General features: G+C 38.7%; 1 protein-coding gene across 1 annotated transcript in view; it reads right to left on the bottom strand.

Moving 5' to 3' along the window:
• LONP2 (lon peptidase 2, peroxisomal) overlaps positions 1-21,944 on the bottom strand; it is a 102,362-nt gene that overhangs the window by 14,938 nt on the left and 65,480 nt on the right. Inside the window, exon 11 of the mRNA XM_060650823.3 lies at positions 21,075-21,208. Within this exon, the coding sequence (XP_060506806.1) occupies positions 21,075-21,208 (134 nt within the window). The remainder of the gene's footprint in view (positions 1-21,074; positions 21,209-21,944) is intronic.

Below are 21,944 nucleotides of genomic sequence, written 5' to 3'. Positions count from 1 at the left end.
TAGTTCAACTCCAAGATTATCATTTTCCAATAAAACAAACATCATGGCAGTGCTAGGGTAAGAAAATATGAAGTCTGGTCTGAAATCCCTATAATGAAGGACTATTTCCTTTACCTGCCTAAGAGCCTTGGTTGCTAACAACTTGTCAGAGTACAGACTCATTTTGGTGTGAGCCTAGACAAACAAGGAGCAAGAGCCAACTGACCTATCAGACCACTTTCTACTGGTCTCTGTAATTCCAGTTTGAGGGAAGAAAAATGTTACTTAAGTCTGTAGCCAGAAACCTAAAATGAATAGATGTTTAAAAAATGTATGAGGGGTGCCTGGGTAGATCAGTTGGTTAAGTGTCCAACTTCGGCTCAGGTCATGATCTCACAGCTCTGGAGTTTGAACCCCGCATTGGGCTTGCTGCTGTCAGTGTGGAGCCGGCTTTGGATCCTCTGTCCACTCGCCTCTCTGCCCCTCCCAGCCGGCACTCTCTCCCTCTCTCTCAAAAATAAATAAAACATTAAAAAAGTGTATATAATATTTGACTGTATTCATCCTCATTTCTAGTTTTGCTTTTCTTTTAGCTTTGCCATACATAATTCTTCCAGTTCTTGTACTATCTCATGAAATGTTTTAAGGCATCTTTCTGGAAATGATTACTGTATGTAGTAACACACAACAAACAGTCATTATAAAGTCACCACTGTCTATTTTATTTTTGTTATGATTCTTCCACTCTCATATCTCATGAAGTTAAAAGAACTGTCTCCTTTCCTTCCAAAAGTGATTCCTGAGTATGTTTAACAATATTAGACCCTAATTTTAGACTCTAATGATAACTGGAGACATCCTAGGATGTTCCTAAATGAGTCCCGTGCAGAACAACCTTGCTATGACCTTCACGGTGAATGGCTCTCTCGGTCTGCTCTTCTGCAGGGCCCTACGAGGGCTCCTCTTCAAGACTGAGTCACGAGAGATACAGGACAGAAAGCAGACAAGAGCTCAGCTTTTCTGCCACTTGCTGGCTGTCAGACCGTAGGCCCAGCATTAAACCTTGAGCTACCTATCTCTACAGAATTTAGGAGAAAATCCTCTGTAGATCACAAAGTGAAGCGCACGTGTTGTACCTTACACCAAGTCTGGAGTTACATCTATTCTTATAGTCATTTCTTCATAATGTCATTTCATCTTTCAAAGTTTGGATTCTAGGAAGTCTTCCCTGGTCTTCACAACTTCTCACAGCACTTTTCTGTCTCACTAACTGCAGTGATCACTGGGTTACTCAGCAGCTTGTGGAAATGGGAGGTTTTCTGCCTGCTGCTCCGTGTGCAGCCTGTCTGAGCAGTATCAGTGACGAGGGCGGGAAGGTACTCCAATGGCCAGATGAGCTCCATTAGATCTCAAAGCAGCACAGAAAGCAGGTGTTGCTGCTTAAAATTAATGCACAGAAAGAAAAGCGTCACCTGTGTAAGGTTACTGCTGTACCCTAAAAATGAAGGGTTCTGAAACTTCAGCCGACAGAAAGAGGCTGCGAGGCCCTTTTGCCTGGTGTGCCGCTGGATGGGCTTTCCTGAGATCTAATTACTGCTGCCAGCCTGGAATTCACGATCACAAGAGGAAGTCATACTGGATGGGTGAAAGCCAATCCACAATTACGTAACCAATGCTTCAGGACATCCAATCCCTTTCCAAGTGGGGTAGTGAACTCAGGGCTTGGAGCATGGAGGGAGTGGCGATGGGGAGAGATATTTCTAACACAACTAGGCCTCGTAAGATAAAAGATGACAATTTATTTCAGGCTTTAGGAACAGCAACTGTGTTATGAAGCATTCAATACACTTAGAACTAATCTGTGCTTGAAAATGCTCCGCCATTAGAACGCAAGCCTAGAGAACTAAAACTCAAACCAAAAAGATGGTACTGGCTAATCAGGAATGATAGGCCAGCACTGGATTTTAAGAGTCATCCACTAGGATCTACATGTACTGCAAAGTGAGAGTAAGGAACTACTGAAAATTCAGAGAACTCACACTTCTATTCCTCATTAAAACAAACAGGCAAAACATCATCTCAACAAAGACGCCATTGAAGGCATGAAGCCTGGGTTATAGATGAAAGCCCTGTGTCCTATGCATGAGCTTTCAAGCACTCAGCTCTAGTGTCATGTCCCCTTCCCTGCTCCCGCCAGGGGGATTAGTACCAAGAGAAGACTGTGGCAGGGTCCCAACAGTTCACTACCAGCCTTGCCCCAAGCAAGGTGGGCTTTTTAAGGCAAGGCAAACAGCAACAATAAAAAAAAGTTTAACCTCTGTTGCGTGCCCTGTCCCATGAGCGCTTCCTAACAAATGGCCAACAGTCACATGAAAGAGGACGGTTTCGCCAAGCAGCAAAGAAATGTAAATTATAAAAGCAAGATACCATTTGCTGGCTACCAAATTAATGAGCATAGAAGTTTAAAAAATGACAAAGATCAGTGTTAAAGAAAGTGAAGAGGTCTTCCCAAACACCGAGCTTATGGAAATATAAAAAGTGATTCAATCTTTCAGAAAAGCCATTTATCAATACACTGAAAGCCTCCCAGACATCCCTACTCTCAGACCTAGTGGTCCAATTTTGCAGAAACCTATCCTTAAGGTCATAATCAGAGGTGCAGACAAGTGTTGTGTAGGCAACAGTTTAGACAACAAACCTACCTGTGGCAGCACTGGCTATAATTAGATCCAATATAAATACTCAAATTGGGAACATAGGTTAAGTAAACTGTGGAACATCTATCCAATAAAATACTATACAGTCATTAAAATTGTATCCCAAGTGTTTTTAAGTAACATGAGAAAATTGTTTTGAAACAATGTCAATTTGAGGAAAGAGGAGGGTATCCACTTTCACAAGGCACAATTTTTTACCAATGTAACATAATATAAATATACCTGTCAGGCTCTGTGCTGACAGTTCAGAGCCTGGAGCCTACTTCAGATTCTGTATCTCTCTCTCTGCCGTCCCCTGCTCACTCACTCACTCTCTCAAAAATAAACATTAAAATAAAAAAATTGGGGCACCAGCGTGGCTCAGTAAGTTAAGCATCTGACTTCGGCTCAGGTCATGATCTCATGGTTCGTGGGTTTGAGCCCCATGTCAGGTTATGTCCTGACAGCTCAGAGCCTGGAGCCTGCTTTGGATTCTGTGTCTACCTCTCTCTCTGCCTTCCCCCTGCTCACGCTGTCTCTGTCTCTCTCTCTCAAAAATAAACACTAAAAAATAAAATAAAATAATATACATGAGAACAAATGACATGATTCAGTCCAAAATGTTAAACTTATTCCCTGAGTTATGAGATTAAGATTACATGATGAAATGGTCAATAAAAATCTCCAATCCTGGCTCTGACTTCCTAGTTGGCCTTGAAAAACGTTACTTTACCTCTTTGTATCTGGTTTCTCTAATCTGTAAAACCCTAATAATTATAGTAACCCTCACAGAGTCGCTGGGAGAATATAGCAATGTTTAAAGCCAAATATGTATAAATGGGAGGAAGTGAATTATATAGTTGGGAGAAATATTTTACACAGACTCTGCTAAGACTCGCAGGTCTTACTCCAGCCACTTTTGTTAGCAGAAGACAAAATGCAACCTAATTCCACCCAGGGCCCCAGAGATAGGGCTTTGACCACAGTCACAGGACAGCTGGGAATCACATAAATTTAACATATGTAAGAAAAAAGAAAAAGATATCAAAACTCAAGATTCTTCTCTGTGCTATAACATATATGACTATTACTAAATAAAGTTGTTCTAAAAGTGGGAGGGACCTGAAGTTCTTCTTGTTGATCTACTCTGCTGAGAGATGTCTCCAAGCTCTTCTTTCATCCATGTTATCAGCCTGTTTTAACAGTCTAATTTAGGACACAGCCAGGATGGTCAGGGAATAACCAAGAGTTTCACAGCATGAAGGCAAGAGATAAGGGAGGAGCACTCTGGGGCATGGCGGGAAATGCACTCGCTCTGCTCAACAGCGGCCCCCGTGCAGTACAACAAACAGACATGTGCTGTGGTGATGGCTGCTGGCAAAGCAAGAGTGCAGTGGGGGCTAAGCCGGGCTCTGGAGTTGATGTCACACGGTTATTAGGAAAGGATATTCTATAGCTACAAATGTCTCATGAGAAAGGATTAGGCTTTCCTGAGCAGCTGTCCCTGGGACACGATTGAGTGTTTCTTTCCACCCACTTTTCCTCTCTCAGAGGAGCATGACTTCAATGAAAGCAGGCCCAAGAGCCCAAGAATCACTGTGGGAAGGAAGGAGAGAGGAAGACATTAAGAGGGGAGGTAAGGAGGAAGAGTAGAGGGCTATCATACCTCTGGAAACACCAGTAGCTTTGTGTTAAAAAAAAAAAAGTTTCTTATTTTCTGAATAAATCTTGTGGCAAATAGTGTCTCTTGAAAGGTGATCCAACCAATGGAAAGTAGCAGAGACCAGGAACACAAAACAGGCTACTAACATCAACAGTTCCCCAGAATGTGGGGGAAATGAAAATCGAACAAACCACAGACAGCCGTAGGTTTTCTACAATCATCTCTATTGCAGACAGAACATTTTAGTTATCACTTATTCTCTATATCCTGCTTAACTTCAAGTATGTACTACAATCTCAAGTGCCAGCTCATGAGTTCAAAAGCTACATTTTCTGGCATAGTGATAGTAGGAACCGTTTCATCTCGATTATGGAAGAAGTGTTCATTTTCACAAAGAGTGGGTTTTTAATGCTGGTGGGGTAGGGTTGGAGGAGGGAAGAATGGCATGTAGCAGAATCCCCAGGACCCAAAACACAGGGTTACTTCTTCAAAGAAATGAATATTACCTGTTTCTGTCATATTAATACAATGTCCATGGGAAATAGTTTCCTGAAAATGTGTGGGTCTCACTCTGAAGATTAGCAGAATTCAGGAAGAATCAGGAATTCAAGAAGCATAGGATAAAACCATGATATATAAAATTTCAAAGGCCAGGCAGAAAGTCAAAGATCTGGCTCAGCTCTCCATTTTATACTCAAGGAAACTGAGACCTTAAGTGCATAGCAAATCACAGACAGTACCAGGATTCCTGGCTCCTGGCCAAGGTCACCTTTTTGGTCCAGTCTAGAAAAACCACCTAAAGTTCAAGAGCTCCTTGACAAAACAAGGCAACCTGGTGGTAAATTTAGAGATTAGATTTTTTTTTTCCTAACTGGAAATAATCAACCTAAGTGGTATTACAGACAAGGATTCTCTTTTATGAGTTTCATAAAAGAAAAAAAAAACAACAACTTATGAAAGACTTGGAAATTAGTGGAAAGAGATTGCTGTGTATCCTGTCCAGTGTATTCTTCCAGCTGGTCTGTGTTTTACTGCTTTTAAGCTATTTTTCAATTCTGTATGCTATAGTAACCAGAAAGTAATGCAAATGATGCTCGTCCATAGAAACGGAAGTGAACTTTGTCATGTACAGGTACAGTGGATCCTCGTCCTTTCTCAAGGCGCTAGTTTTGCACATTTCAGCATTCCTGACTGCCTATGTACATACGTGTGTACTTTCTGGATCTCCACTGAACCAACTGTAACATGTCTAATTAATAAGTTAATGAAAATCTTTTGATGCATCATTTTATATTTATATGATAGTGATGATTTTGTTATTAAGAAAAGAGTAACAGATCTTCCCAGCAGACAACTCTTACCCATTTTGAGTAGCTAATATTTTTCGATTAAAAAGATCTTAGGGCCTCAGACAGATATACAGATACACCAAATCGCTTTAGGTACAAAAACATGAAACATCCCATTTTCAGTATTCTTCCCTTTGGGTAGATCCTTGGAAATATACAGTAGAGGTACAACCCACTTTCCTTACCTCCAAGACGCCTTGGAGTCAAGAAAGCCTGGGTTTGTGGTCCAGGTCTTTCCACCTGGTAAGCTCTAGGACTTTGGGAAATTCCCTTAACCTTTTCAAAACTTTTTATTATGGTAAAATGTGTATCACATAATATGGATTTTAACCATCCACAAGTATACAATTCAGTGGAACTAAATACATTTGCAATGCTGATATAACCGTCACCACCATGTATACCCAAAACTACTTCATCATCTCTGTATAAACTCTGTGGCCATTAAATAATATCTCCCCATTCTCCCTCCCTTCTATTCTACTTTTCTGTCTCTATGAATGTGCCTATCGTAGGTAGCTCATTACATGGAATCATAGAATATCTGCCATTCTGTGTCTGGCTTATTTCATTTAGCACAAGGTTTTCCAGGCCTAGTTATGTTGTAGCATCAAATTTTCATCCTTTTTTCCCACTGTATGTATCCACCACATTTTGCTTATCCAGTCATCTGCTGATGGACAACTGAGTTGTTTGCGTCTTTTGGCTATTGTGAATAATGCTGCCAAGAACACTGGTATCTGTCTGAGTCCCTGTGTACCACACCCTTTTGGATATACACCTAGAAGTGGAATTTCTGGGATATATGGTGGTTCCATGTTTAACTTTTTGAGGGACTGATGAACGGTTTTCCACAGCAACTACACCATTTTATGCTCCTTCCAACAATGCATGAAGGTTCTAATTTCTCCACATCTTTACCAATGCTTTTTATTTTCCTTTTTTTTCTTATAGGCAGGAAGCAGTATTTCATTATGGTTTTCATCTGCACTGATCTACTGACTAGTGATGTTGAACATCTTTCCATGTGCTTATTGGCCATCTGCCTATCTTCTTTGAAATGTCTATTCAAGTCCTTTGGTCATTTTTGAATTGGGTTGCTTTTGTTGGTTAAAGTTGTAGGAGTTCTTTATACATTTCTGGATATCAATCCGTAATCAGATATATGATTTGCAAATATTTTCTTCCGTTTTCTTTTTTTATTTTATTGTGTCTTTTAGTGTCCTATCCATATCACTGCAAAATCTAATGTCATGAAGATTTTCCCCAATGTTTCATTTAAGAGTTTTATAACTTAAGCTCTTAAATTTAGGTCATCGATCAAATTTTAGTTAATTTCCATATTTATTTTAATTTTGTATTAATTTTGTATTTATGTATTTGTTTTGTAAGGGCCCAACTTCATTCTTTTGCTTGTGGATATCATTTTCCCAGCACTATTTGTTAAAAAGACTTTCCTTATTGAATGGTCTCGGTATCCCTGATAAAAATCAATTGACCATATATGTGAGCCTTTATTTCTGTGCTCTCTATTCTATTCTACTGATCTATATGTCTGTCCTTATGCCAGTACCATACTGTCTTAATTAATGTGGCTTAATAGAAGATTCAAAGTCAGGAGGTGTGAGTCCTCCATTTTGATCTTTTTCAAGATTGCTTTGGGTAGCTGGGGCCCACGGCAATTCCTAATGAACTGAAGATCGATTTTCCCATTTCTCTGAAAAAGACTTGAAGTTCCAGAAGAGACTGTACTGAATCTGTAGACGGCATTGAAACGGTAGATCTTAACAATGTTAAGTCTTTCTATCCATACTTCCATTTACTTAGGCCTTTTAAAATTTCTTTCCAGCAATGTTTGGTATCTTTTACCTCCTTGATGAGATTTATTCTTAAGCGTTTAATTCTATTAGATGCCATTGTAAATGGAATTTGCTTTTTCATTTTGTTTTTTCTCATCAGGTAAGTATAATCTTTAATACCCATCCCCTATTTCTCCCATCTCTGCCCATACCTCCCCTCTAGTACAACCAACAGTTTGTTCTCTATAGTTAAAAGTCTGTTTCTTGGTTTGTCTTTTGTTTTCTTCCTTTGCTTGTTTTATTTCTTAAATTCTGCCTATGAGTGAAATCATATGGTATTTATCTTTCTCTTATTTCACCTAGCAAACATGTTGTTGTAAATCACAAAATCTCATTCTTTTTATGGCCGAATAATACTCCACTGTGTGTGTGTGTGTGTGTGCGTGCGCACGCGCGTATACACCGCAACATCTGTATCCAATCATGAATCAATGGACATTTGGGCTGCTTTCATAGTTTGGCTACTGTAAATAATGCTGCAATAAACAAAGGGGTACATGTACCCCTTTGAATTACTGTTTTTGTATTTTCTGGGTAAATACCCAATAGTGCAATTACTGGATTGTAGGGTAGTTCTATTTTTAACTTTTTGAGGAACTTTCATACTATTTTCCTCTATAGCAGCTTGCATTCCCACCAACAGTGCAAGAGGGTTCCTTTTTCTCCATCCACATCCTTGCCAACACTGTTGCTTCTGTGTTTTTGATTTCAGTCATTCTGACAGGTGTGAGGTGATATTTCATCGTAGTTTTCATTTCCATTTGCTACCGTAAACAGAACTGCTTTCTTAATTTCCTGTTCAGATTGTTCATTTCCCTTATCATCTTAAGCTTCCACTTCCCCATCTGAAATGAGAGAAATCGTATCTACACTTCAAATAGTTGTTATAGGGACAATGGACATAGAATATATAGGAATAATGAAAGCACAGTGTAGCCACTAAGTTTAGCCTAGGTTAGAATCTTGACTCTGACACTTACTGGCCTGTAAACCCTGCCTAGAGCAAGTCTGTTAGCACCATTTTCCCTAAAGCATTTGAGCACTTTGTCTCTGTGCCACCTTTCAGCAATTCTCACAGCATTTTAAACTTTTTCATCATTATTATATGGTGGTCTGTGATCAGTGATCTTTGCTGTTACTATTGTAATTGTTTTGAGGCACCACAAATCACATCCATATAAGAGGGCAAATTTAATCGGTAAATGTTATGTGTGTTCTGACTGCTCTACTGACAGCCATTCCCATCTTTCTCCCTCTCCTTGGACCTTCCTGTTCCCTGAGACACAGCAATACTGAAATTAAGCTAATCAATAACCTTACAATGGCCTCTAAGTGTTCAAGTGAAAGGAAGAGACACACATACACTTTAAGTCAAAAGGTAACAATGATTAGGCTTAGTGAGGGAGGCATGTCTAAAGCCAAGAAAGGCTGAAAGTCGGCCCTCTTGGCCAAACAGCCAAGTTGTAAATGCCAAGGAACAGTTCCTGAAGGAAATTTAAAGTGATACTCCAGGGAACACATGAATGATAAGAAAGTTAAACAGCCTTACTGCTGATATGGAGAACGTTTGAGTGGTCTGGAGAGAAGATCAAACCAGGCACACAATTCCCTTAAGCGCACATTCCCCCAGAGCCAAGGCTCTAAGTCTCTTTAATTCTGTGCAGGCTGAGAGAGGGGAGGAAGCTTCAGAAGAAAAGTCTGAAGCAGGGAGAAGTTGGTTCATGAGGTTTAAGGAACAAAGCCATCTTTATAACATAACAGTAAAAGGAGAAGCAGCAGTGCTGATGGAGAAGCTATAGCCGGTTATCCAGAAGATCTAACTAAGATAATTAATGAAGATGGCTACAGTAAAAACAGATTTTCAATGCAGATGAAACAGCTTTCTATTGGAAGAAGATGCCATCTAGGACTTTTACTGCTAGAGAGGAAAAGTCCATACCTTCAGAGCTTCAAAGGACAGATGACTCTCTGCAGCTGGTAACTTTAAGTTGAAGTCAATGCTCAGCTACCACTCCAAAAATCCTAGGGCCCTTAAGAATTATGCTAAATCTACTTTGACTGTGTTCTACAAATAGAACCACAAAGCCTGGATGACAGCACATCTATTTACAACATGGCTTACTGAACATATTAAGGCCCCTGTTAAGATCCACTGCTCAGAAAAAAAAGATTCCTCTCCAAATACTGCTGCTCATTGACAATGCACCTGGTCACACAAGACCTCTGATGAAGATGTAGGAGATTAATGTTGTTCTCATGTATGCTAAAACAATATTCATTCTGCAGCTCATGGATCAAGGAATAATTTTGATTTCTGAGTCTTATTTAAGAAATACATTTTTGTGAGATTATAGCTGCCATAGATAGTGATTCCTCTGATGGATCTGAGAAAAGTAAACTGAAAATCTGGAAAAACTGAAAATCCATTATGGATGGTATTAAGAACATTTGTGATTCATGGGAAGAGGTCAAAATATCAACATGTATAGGAGTTTGGAAGAAGTTGATTCCAATCCTCACAAGTGACTTTGAGGGGTTCAAGATTTCATTAGAGGAAGTATCTGCAGATGTGTAAAGGGTAAGAGAACTAGAATTAGAAGTGGAGCCTAGAAATGGGACTGAATTGGTGCAATCTCATGATAAAACTTTAAGGGATGAGAAGTTGCTTCTTAAGGATGAGCAAAGAAAGGAGTTTCTTCAAATGGAATCTACTCCTGATGAAGATGTGGTGAAGATTCTTGAATGACAACAGAGGATTCAGAATATTACATGAATTTAGTTGATAAAGCAGCAGCAGGGTTTGAGAGGACAGGCTCCCAATTTTGAAAGAAGTTCTACTGTGGGTAAATGCTACCAAACAGCACCACATGCTGCAGAGAAATCATTAGTGAAAGGAACAGTCAATGTGGCAAATTTCATTGCTGTCTTAAGAAATTGCCACAGCTACCCCAAACCTTCAGCAGCCACCACCCTGAACAGTCAGCAGCCATCATCATCGAGGTAAGATCTTTCACCAGCAAAAATTATGATTAAGATTCACTGAAAGCTCGGATGATGATTAACATTTTTAGTAATAAAATATTTTTAAATTAAGGTATGTATATTATTTTTTTTGACATAATGCATACTTAACAGACTACAGGATAGTGTAAATATAACTTTTATAAGTACTGGGAAACCAAAAAAATTCACTTGATTCACTTTATGTGGTGTTCTGGACCTAAGCCCTCAATATCTCCAATGTATGCCTGTATTCATGTTCTTCACTACTTGCAAATGAATCTTTCTAAATCATTGCTGTGATTACATCACTTCCACATTTCCTCATCTTTACTGGCCTACATCACAAATTAAGCAAATTCCTAACTTCTAGAAGTTGTGTTCAAGATCAACCACAATAGATGCCAAACCACTTAAAAAAAATTTTTTTTTTTACATGTATTTATTTTTTGAGAGAGAGAGGCAGAGCACAAGTGGGGGAGGGGCAGAGAGAGAGTGAGACACAGAATTTGAAGCCGACTCCAGGCTCTGAGCTGTCAGCACAGAGCCTGACGTAGGGCTCAAACTAACAAACTGTGAGATCATGACCTGAGCTGAAGTTGGACGCTTAACCGACTAAGCCACCCAGGTACCCCCCAAATCACCTTTCTCATTGTAGTTCCCACTATTCTGGAACACCTTTTAGGCTGAAGGGAGTGAACAGCACCCAGACCATAATTTGACAGTTATGGAGCAAAACCTTGTCTAAGAAACTGGGCCCTATGTTCTTTATCTGCAGAAGGAGAGTCAGCCTAGATGAGCTCTAATCTTGCCACACCAACTCATCACAGTGCCTTACACAATACAGCTCTTTAGTTATGCCTGTTGAAATAAATCTTTGTAAAATCTCTGGACGAATGACAAATCACCAAAACAATGATTACTTTGATCTGCCAAAAGATTACTGTTCTTAATGCTGACTTTCTGGGGTAAACATAAACATTTTTAATTAGTGAAGATTAATTATGTAATAATATTATTACAATCATGCTGGGCTCCTGAATTCTGAAGCAGGAGCAAAATGAAATTCATTTGAACTGTTATTTGTGTGCATGGGTGCAGGAGGTGTGTTACTAGGTGTGTCAACAGCTAGTTAGCAGACAGGTTGCCCACGGACCAATGAAGGGGAATACTGTTTATATCTCAACTCTTTAGTATGGGTATGTATATATGGATCCAGACTGCATTTAGGCCTAAAGAGAAAGATTTGTATGGTTGCAGTTATAAAAACAACTAAGTTTTGTTTTGTTTTTTTAACTGAGTCTGCTTTAAAAAGTGAGATGAGATGCTGAGATTATAACCGGCTTTGTCATTTCTTACAAGACAGTACAAGTATGTGCCTCATAGCTAAACTGACCATGGACACAATGCTTCTGAGAGCTTTCTCTTGGGAAGGCAGAAAGGGGAAAACAAAGTATCTTAAAAACAAATCAGAAAAACCTGAATATTTCTAACTGTATAATTTGTGCTGTCAGTTTCAGGTTAATCTTTTCCAGAAAACCATGCTCCCAGCCAGAGGAAGTGTGCTAAATGCAACTGAGATTCAAGTTACTGACTGGGGCTGCCAAGGCATTTGTGCCTGCATATTTTCAATCTTTTTTTTTTTTTTTTTTTTTTAAAGGAATTAGTTCTAATGGAGAAATCCGTGGTTCAAATGCCCAGAAAAACCCTTATGCTAGCAACAAAATCTTTAACGTCCTTTCTGCCAGTATTTAATTCATTACTTTGGGGATGATGATCACAACCTTAACATGACCAAATACATTTTCTTTCAAATTCACCTACTAAACATTTCTACATAGTAAATACTGAGATATTGATGGAAATTATGATTGTGAACCATTTCTCAATTTTAGAAGTAGTTATCTGTTCATGAAAACAAAGAATATTAAAATAGAATATCTGGAAAACATATTTTCCCATCTATTTATCCATTCCAATTAATTCTGAGATGTGAGCAAACGACCATTTTGTCTCAACTTACTAAAAGCAATTTCAAAAAGCTACAATATCTGTAACAAAGCTTTCAATGATCAATTCAGTGCCTCATAGCACTTTTTTAAAAACTTTTTTTTAACACTTATTTATTTTTGAGAGACAGAGCATGAGTGGGTGAGGGGCAGAGAGAGAGGGAGTCATAGATTCTGAAGCAGACTCTAGGCTCTGAGCTATCAGCACAGAGCCCAACGTGGGTATCAAACTCATGAACTGCGATATCATGACCTGAGCCAGTGTCAGATGCTTAATCGACTGAGCCGCCCAGGCACCGCCCCTATTAGCACTTTAAACACTGGCACAATGCTTGAAACATCTCACATCTAAAAATTATTTTTTATATATCTACTTCCTCCAATGGATTAAATATATTCATTAGAGGAGTTTTCCTTCATCTGCTTCCCAGGAACCAATCTAGAACCTGGCATACAGTAAATGCTAGCTGAATCACTGACTGAATGAGATACTATACAAGGGTCCAAGACACAGGGTCTTAACTTTGTACCAGACAAAGAAGCACGGACCAATGTCTCCAAGAAGGTTTTGTGCATGAATAAATCTCATTTCCTGTATTAGAGATTCAAAAAATAGTCTTGGGAAACTTTAGATTATCAGTTAAAATGCAGAGGCCATGTGTAATATTAAAAAAAAAATGCTATTGTTATTAATATCTTGCAACTTAAAAGGGTGGTTTTGATCACATGAGACAATGACACTTAAAGGCCATGACATCTTCCTATATGATTCATTAAATGAAACAATGGCTTTTTAATTTGTTGACAATATTTGATTTTCCTGTCCCAAAATAGAGTTTAAATAACAAATATTTTGTCTCCTATCATACGTAAGTAGGGTTTTTCCTTCATTGCCACTTCCTTCCAGTCTACATAGGCAAACAAATCTTTCTTAAACCAGGCCAATATTGATGAGGGAACAATGAATAAATTAGCGTAAATGTCAAAAAAATATTAATATATCATCATGACACTGGCACTACATGCCAACATGATATTTTCATTTCAGCATTAAAATATCACTTGATTTTACATGTTGGGACACAACATGCTGCCTAATATCCCTACAAATGCAAAGTATTAAGCATACAAACTCTTATTCTCTAGATTTCATTTTTCTTTTTCTTTTTTTTTTTTTTTTGTAATCTTGGTTTGTAAAACCCAGTTAGCTGTAACAGAACCCTACAAATCTCCAAAGCTTTAGAACCAGCAAGCCAGGTGCCTTGGGACTAATACTCTCTCTTTAGTCCATCTTCCTCCACAGTTAACCTTAGTTCCTTTGACTATTAAAAAATTTTATTTGTCCTGAGCCCTAACACAATCAAAGGAAAGATAAGCAAGAACAGGTGAAGAAAGGCTTTACATACTGAAATGCAAAGCTGAATTAAAACTTCTAAGCCCTGTTTATGTGACCTGGATCTCAGATAAGAAATCAGCTCAAGTATGATGCATGGATCATGATCAACGGCATGGCATGTGCCATGATTCAATGGCACAGACTTCACTGTTGGCTTGGAAAAATCCTTCTGACAGAGAAGTTTCTTAGACTGTGATGGCTGCTAAATTGCTATAGCTGTTTAAATTGGTAAATTCTGTAATAAGAAGAAATATTCAAAGTTGTGTAACTTCAGGATTAGGAAAAGGTAGGGCCAATTTAAATCCAGTGTCCATAAATACTAAAACTGGGACCTGTTACAAGGTGCTCAAAGACCTCTTACCCATCAGACACAGGCATCTCCTCAGAAATGAAAAATCTGACTTCTCAGTATTATAACAATCTAAAATAAACAGCCAAAGCGTCTGGTGTACAGTTTTCAGGTTCAGAGGCACACACCCAAACTATTCTCTCTTTTTTGTTCTAACACCAGCCAGAAAAGAAGATACGGGATTCAGGTTCAGACATTTGAGGACGTTTACATGTGACTGGAACCAAGTGACAGCAAACTACTCAATTATCCTTGCTTCACTAAAAACAGCTAACAATGTTTTTATGTCCCCAAAGAAAACAAATAAGAACATCAACAAAATCCACACTGAAAGCTGACAAAACAGGCTGTTTCAATTGTTGCTAAAGAACCACTCATTTGCCTGCGAGTCTTATTAAGCTCTTCTCCCCCAAAGGCCCACCTAGCAGAGTAACACAGCTACTCTTAACTGTTTCTGCAGCACAGAAATTCCCACTCTCTATTAACAACCAAACCACAGGTTTTCTTTAGAACTCTGAACAAACTATCTCAACTCTCAGAAATGGGGGCTGTATTAACAGACATGAGATGTATAAAAGCCTTCTTTAAAATAAAGAAAAAAAAGAATCTGTGAGAGCTAGTCTTCAAGATGACCCCCAGCAATCCCCACTTCCTAGGTTTCACATGCCTGTGTGGTGCCGTCTCTCATTGTACCAGAGTTGGTCTGTGTGACCAACAGAATGTGGGAGAAGTGATGACTACATCAGATTATAGCTTCTTTTCTAGACTCTCTCTGTCTTTCCCTTTCACATATCACTCTTATGGGGGAAAGCCAGTGGCCATGTCGTGAGAGTAGGGAGAGCCTTATATGGTGACAGACTGAAGATCTGGCCAATAGTCAGCAAGGAACTGAAATCTGCTAACCACCATGGAGGTGACGGTGGAAGCACATCTTCCCTGAGTTAAGCCTTCAAGTTGGCTGACAGCTTGAGTCTAACCTCATGGGAGGTCTTGAGCCATAACTCCCCCAGCAAAGTTTAAGCTGTTCCTGGATTCCTGACCCACAGATACTGTGAGATGATAAATGTTTGTTAAATGTTTTAATCTACTAAATTTTGGTGTAATTTGTTACACAGGACTAGATAACTAATGTAAAATCCAAAAGATAGGGACAGTTCTTGCAACAAGTACAAGACTGCTCCAAGAAGTCAAAGACAAAAGAACTTACCAAAAAGTTACATAAAGCTCAGAGGTCACTTCCTAAAAACATTACAATGTTTTCTCCATTGTACTACTTCAATTACAGTATTCTCCACTGATACAAGAAATGTATTCATGACATTCATGACAGCAGACGAGTGACGAGAGAATTGGTAGGATTCAGATTTACAGAGGACTGATTAAAAAAAAAAAAAAAACAGCTGAAAGAATCAAAACACTTGATTCTCTTGCAGGAACAGCTTCCTGTTTTGGTTACAAAGGAGCCACACTTAAAATAACTATCATAAAGGATACTCAGGGCCTGAGAAGTCAATGGCAGGAAGCCACAACAAAGAACACTGAAGGTGGCCCAACAGAAGAGGATTCCTCCCGGAAATGGACCCGAGAAAGGCTAGGAGAAGAGCTAGCCTAGAGAATGAATGGCATGTACAGTGGCAAAAGCACAATAAGCAAGGAGCAGGCATCCAAACTCCCTCAGCACATGGTTCTTCCCACGGCCTCTGACCCACTGGCTCCTGGCAATACTAAGCAGATGTGCTAATGCAGCAGGGTACCTGTCCTCCCCCAGTCAGTCGTGGGTGCACTGGGAGAATTAAAGTTAACGGATGAGGAGAACTGGTGCCGTGAAATTCAAATATTTTATCTTGACGCATTTTTAACTGTGAAGTTGTCTGGAAGGGACATACCAAAAAATTAAGCATATTATGTCTACCTTCTTCCACTTAATATTAGGTCGATTTTACTATCGTACCCAAGGCAAAGGTACCAGAGAAACAATATGTGTCAAAATACAACCCAGTCAAACAGAGATCCAAACCGAACTACAGAAATTGTCAGAGTCTGACCTGTGGTCAGCAGGGTCCTCAGGGAATCTATAATGGGAGGACAGGCATGTTTTCACGGACATCAAATCCTACTGCTTATGACTCATACCACCCAACCACTCAGCTTTTTCTCCCCCCAACTTATAGCTTCTATTTTCTTGGGGACTGGGAAATAGCCAAGTTCATAAAGATGCATCAGCTAACAGAATCAAATAGGCAAGGCACAGTGTTTATCGGGGAATGTTGTGTAGGGATATGAATTGAATCAAACTAGACAGCTACTGAGAATCCTGTACAAATGAGATTTTATCATCAATTAGGTGAAGAGTGGTCGCCTGAGGGCACAAAACAAAGGTTATATAAGGCTGGTAATTTCTTCACGTTTTTTTTTTCCTGCCTACTTTGGGTATTACCACTATATCTATTCAACATCCTCCTGAAGGTCTCAGCTAGTACATCAGGGAAGACATGAAATAAAAGGTGTAATAACAGCAAAGGAAGAAGTAGAAACTGACATTATTTCCAATTTTGATAACTGATGGTGTACACAGAAAATCCAGAAGAATCTATAGTTAGAATTAATAAGTCAGTTTGGCAAGTTTGCTGAATAGAGGTCAATGTAGTATGCCCACATGGTAGTAGCAGAAAAAAGTTAGAAAATAAAAAATTAAAAATACCATTTACAATTATATACATACACAAAGATCCAGCAACTAGGAATATATCTAAAGAAAGAATATGCAAAACCTCATCACTGAAAACTATTAAAACACTTAAAACATTTATTAAGACTTAAATCAAGCTAGTCATAAATTAGGAGACATGATAATATCAAATTGTCAATTCTCCCCAAACTGATTTACAGATTCAATGCAATCAAAGTATCAGGAGGTTTTATTTACTTATTTGTGGAAATTGACAAGCTGATTCTAAAATTTATATGGCTAAAGGACCTATAGCGACACCTGGATGGCTCAGTCAGTTGAGCACCTGAATCTTGATTTTGGTTCAGGTCATGATCCTGTAGTGTCTGGGTTCGAGCCCTGCACTAGACTCTGCACTGATGGCTTGGAGCCAGCTTGGGATTCTGTCAGCCTCTCTCTGCCCTTCCCCTGCTTTGCTGACAGCACAGAGGCAGCTTGGGATTCTTTGTCTCCCTCTCTCTCTGCCCTTCCACTGCTTGCTGTCTCTCTCTCTCAAAAATAAATAATCATTAAAAAAATAATAAAGGACCTACAATAGCCCAGGCAATCCTGAAGAACAAAGCTGGAGGACTTACCCTAAACTAGCTATCAAGACTGTCTAGGACACAGTCGTTCTTGAACCTGTGTATGATGCCGCCACTGGAAATTTCATCCCAGGCCCAAAGTACCCATTCACTCCTTACACGTTCCTAGAAGTGTTTATCTGTGAGTTCTATAACATAAACACAGTATTCCTTTAAGTGATATTTTAAAAGCTTATTTATAATGGCGTCTTATATACCTCATGAATAACCATTAAATCTGTGTTCTTTTTTTTCTAGCTAATTTTTCAATTCTTTCTATGAAAGTAAGAAACTAGCATCTTGAGGTTAAGTTTAATGTAGCTTCACCAATAAATACTATTATTTTTCAAAAATAATTGAGAACGTTCCATATTCTGAAAAACTATAAGGATTGATTAGAACACCAATCATTTCCTGAGGATCATTTTTGAAGGGAAAATCTTACTAGATATTAAATGGACACATATGATACATAAGTACTGGAACAAATGGACGTTTGCCTAACTCTTTACAGAGAAACATCCAAGTATGCAAAATTGAGTAAATCAGACATGTGTGTCCATAGCTAAAGGCAGGCAAAAAGGAGAATAAAACTTTAGCCACCTATTTTTTTTTAATCTCCCAACCCAACCAACATCCCAGAAGGAAAAAAGTACAATTCAGAATACTACAGTAACATGCAAAAAACACAGGCAGTACTGCTTTTATGAAATAATTCCCATACTTCATGGGTAAGTGACCGAAACCATAAATATTCCTCCTCTAACGCGGATCAACTATAAATCTTACCAGGCTTTTAAATTCCGTTATTATTTGTTCCGTTTAACTGCCAGTTCAGACCCCACAAATACAAAGACAACTGTTCACAGACCAGTGTTTCTGGGCCTACTCCAGAAAGTGTGTTCGATACACTGGAGGTTTCTGCCTGTTTTGAAGCTTGTGGCCTGAAATTACTTTTCTTCCTGGCAGTAACTCCAAGTCCAGCAGTATTTTAACATTAAAAATAACTCCCTCACTGCATTCCTTGAAGTTTCTAAAACAACTGTTCTATTTTATACTCTGATGTTAAATAATTCATTTCTTAATGAGGAACTTTCAGTTATTAAGCTTGCACCATTTGAACTTTCTGGCATAAAAACCTAGTATTAACTCTTTTGTAGAAATGTTCCTTTTGGATTGGTTGAGTTGATAAACACTAATTTCAAGACACCTTATAATTATCTTACTAAAATCTGGAGGAGAGTCATTTATTGTAAACTCAAGGGTATCTTACAATATTTGAATCACTGTAGAGTCCACAGGCATCTAATGAGAACCACAACCAAAATCACCATCAAGAGACAAGTATTTATCCTAATTATTTATCTAGATGACCTAGGTAGTATCTTAACTACTCAAATCTGCTTAGTTATGTTATCATTTAGGGTTTGTTCTGTGAATCATGGATTAAGAAAAAGTAACCAAATAAATGTTGCCATGAAAAAATGCATTTTCCCATACAGTTCACAAGCTGTTTGAACAAGTTCTTGAATATTTCAGGGCCATCTTTAAATAGCTAATATGATCACAGACATTGTTAGAAATATGCTAATGGACATATGTATAAACGTTAAGCACTGCATGACTACGGTAAGCTTCCTTTGGCCTGCAGGCCACAGCACAAAGGGAGTATTCCAAGAATAAAAAGGAGGAAATGCAGGAGGATGTAGGTCTTACATTTAGAAAGAGAAAAAGGGGAAAAACACCTCAGTTCTCCACTGTCACTGTCAGCTACACCAGTGATTCATTCATTCCATTCTTGATAGGTTACCACTCATTTAGGGCATTTTTTAAAAATTCAGATTTTTGAGGGGCACCTGGGTGGCTCAGTCAGTTAAGCATCTGACTTTGGCTCAGGTCATGATCTCACAGTTCGTAGGTTCGAGCCCCGCATCCGGCTCTGTGCTGACAGCTCAGAGCCTGGAGCCTGCTTCAGATTATGTGTCTCCCGTCTCTCTGTCCCTCCCCTGCTTGCACTCTGTCTCTCTCAAAAATAAATAAACGTTAAAAAATTTTAAAAGAAAATTCAGATTTTTGAAAATAATGGTCTGAACAAGTGTTTATCTTTAAACTTCCTCTCCAAGTCCTACTAAAATGACAATTAAGAAATTAAGAAAGTATAAACCCTTAAGGACAAAAAGAATTAAGACAGAAGACAACAGCTAATAAGAGATGCTGACAGTATTATGGAAAACAGCAGGTGAACAGGAAGTAACAAACATTTAACCTAGAGAAATGAGAAGCCTTAACGTCTGTGGGGGAAGGGGAGTTGTCCATACAATCCTACAAAAGCTAGGGAATTCGAAGTACCCCTGAAAATACTGATGGGTAATGTACAGTACTAAACATAAAAATGTTAAAGTCTGTGTAAGAAACAATTAGAGCTCAAGATCCCTACCCCTACTCCACAGAACCAGGGCACTATCCTCTCTAGTTGAACAGAAATGGGAAGTTGACGCCCTGGAGAAAGCAAACCAGGAAGGTTCTGGCACAGTAGGAGCAGGGGTGGAAGCATCATACTGGAAACAGGATTATTATATGAAAGTCTACTCTTTTGATGATAACATGTAAAACGTACTGTGCTTAGCAACACAAGGAAAAACAGGGAAGATTTTTACATCTGTTCCACTGTGTGTCTCACAAATTACAGTTCTCCAACAACATTCATCAAACTCCTTTCTAGGAAGAGCTATGGAAATGGTAGGACATCTAACAAATCTTTTTACTATAAAAGAAAATTCCAATTCCCTTCTGCCCAAGTCATGTTTTGTTAAAGCAAGTTTTGGCAAGCAGCATGGGATGATGAACTGAGACCCTGTACAGGTCTGGGGCAACAAATTAAAACTTGCAAACCGGGTACCAATGGAAATGTCCACATTTGATTTAGTAATAGAACGCTTCTTTTTTTTTCCCATCACCACCTCCACAATTATTTAAGAAAAAAATAATTTAAATTACATTTTAATTGTATGCCTATCAAAGAAAATGTGTAAGACAAACAAATTATTATATATAAAGCTCTTCCAGAGTACAAAGATCTACCCGTGAGGTATTTGGACAGCTTGGATTTTTTTAACTGCTGTAATAATTTTCTATGGTATAAATACTGAAAGACTCAACAACAGTGTGGATCAGAGGGAAAAAAAGAAAACACCAGAACCCATACGTAAGCTTACCATCATAAATCTGGAGAAATTTATGATATCCTTAAAGCATTAATACTGAGTATTATTCCAGCCTAAACTCTGTACTATTTGTAAAAGAGAATCCTCTTAATAAAATACATCAATGTTAAGTTATTACTTATTCACTGGACGTCTTTACCGGTGGAGTATTATGTGCCACTGCTCCAAGGACTATCCTATACCACCCCTCCACATCCAACTCTTTTTTGCCATGGCCTCCTCCCACCAAGCCTGAGAGTACCAAATCAAAGTCACAGACCTTCTCCCTCAGCCACATCAGAATGGTCCAACTTGGCTTCTTTATGTTGTCCTTCTGCCACCTTCACAGCAACAGCTCGGCAAATGGCTCCAAACTTCCTATCCAGAGAGCGAACCCCTGCCTCTCTGGTATACCTGTCATCAAAGAAAAATATTTTATTTTGGCTAAGCACCACCTGTAAAAATAGAAATAATATGATTAACATTTATACGAAAGAGTGTACATTTAAAAGTTCATTACATTTTTTTAAGTCTTTTTATTTAATTTATTTTTAATATGAAATTTATTGTCAAGTTGGTTTCCATACAACACCCAGTGCTCATCCCAACAGGTGCCCTCCTCAATACCCATCACCCACCCTACCCTCCCTTCCACCCCCATCAACCCTCAGTTTGTTCTCAGTTTTTAAGAGGCTCTTATCTTATGGTTTGGCTCCCTCCCTAACTTTTTTTTTTCCCCTTCCCTTCCCCCATTGTCTTTCGTTAAGTTTCTAAGGATCCACATAAGAGTGAAAACATAGGGTATTTGTCTTTCTCTGTATGACTTATTTCACTTAGCATAACACTCTCCAGTTCCATCCACGTTGCTACAAAAGGCCAGATTTCATTCTTTCTCAATGCCATGTAGTATTCCATTGTGTATGTAAACCACAATTTCTTTATCCGTTCACCAGCTGATAGGCATTTAGGCTCTTTCCATAATTTCGCTATTGTTGAAAGTGCTGCTATAAACATTGGGGTACAAGTGCCCCTATGCATCAGCACTCCTGTATCCCTTGGGTCAATTCCTAGCAGTGCTATTGCTGGGTCATAGGGTAGATCTATTTTTAATTTTTTGAGGAACCTCCACACTGTTTTCCAGAGCGGCTGC

This window comes from Panthera onca, chromosome E2, assembly GCF_046562875.1.
Source record: "Panthera onca isolate mPanOnc1 chromosome E2, mPanOnc1 haplotype 2, whole genome shotgun sequence".
NCBI classification, from domain to species: Eukaryota; Metazoa; Chordata; class Mammalia; order Carnivora; family Felidae; genus Panthera; species Panthera onca.
The sequence above is the reverse complement of the archived record's forward strand: the minus strand, read 5'-3'. Positions and strand labels throughout refer to the sequence as shown.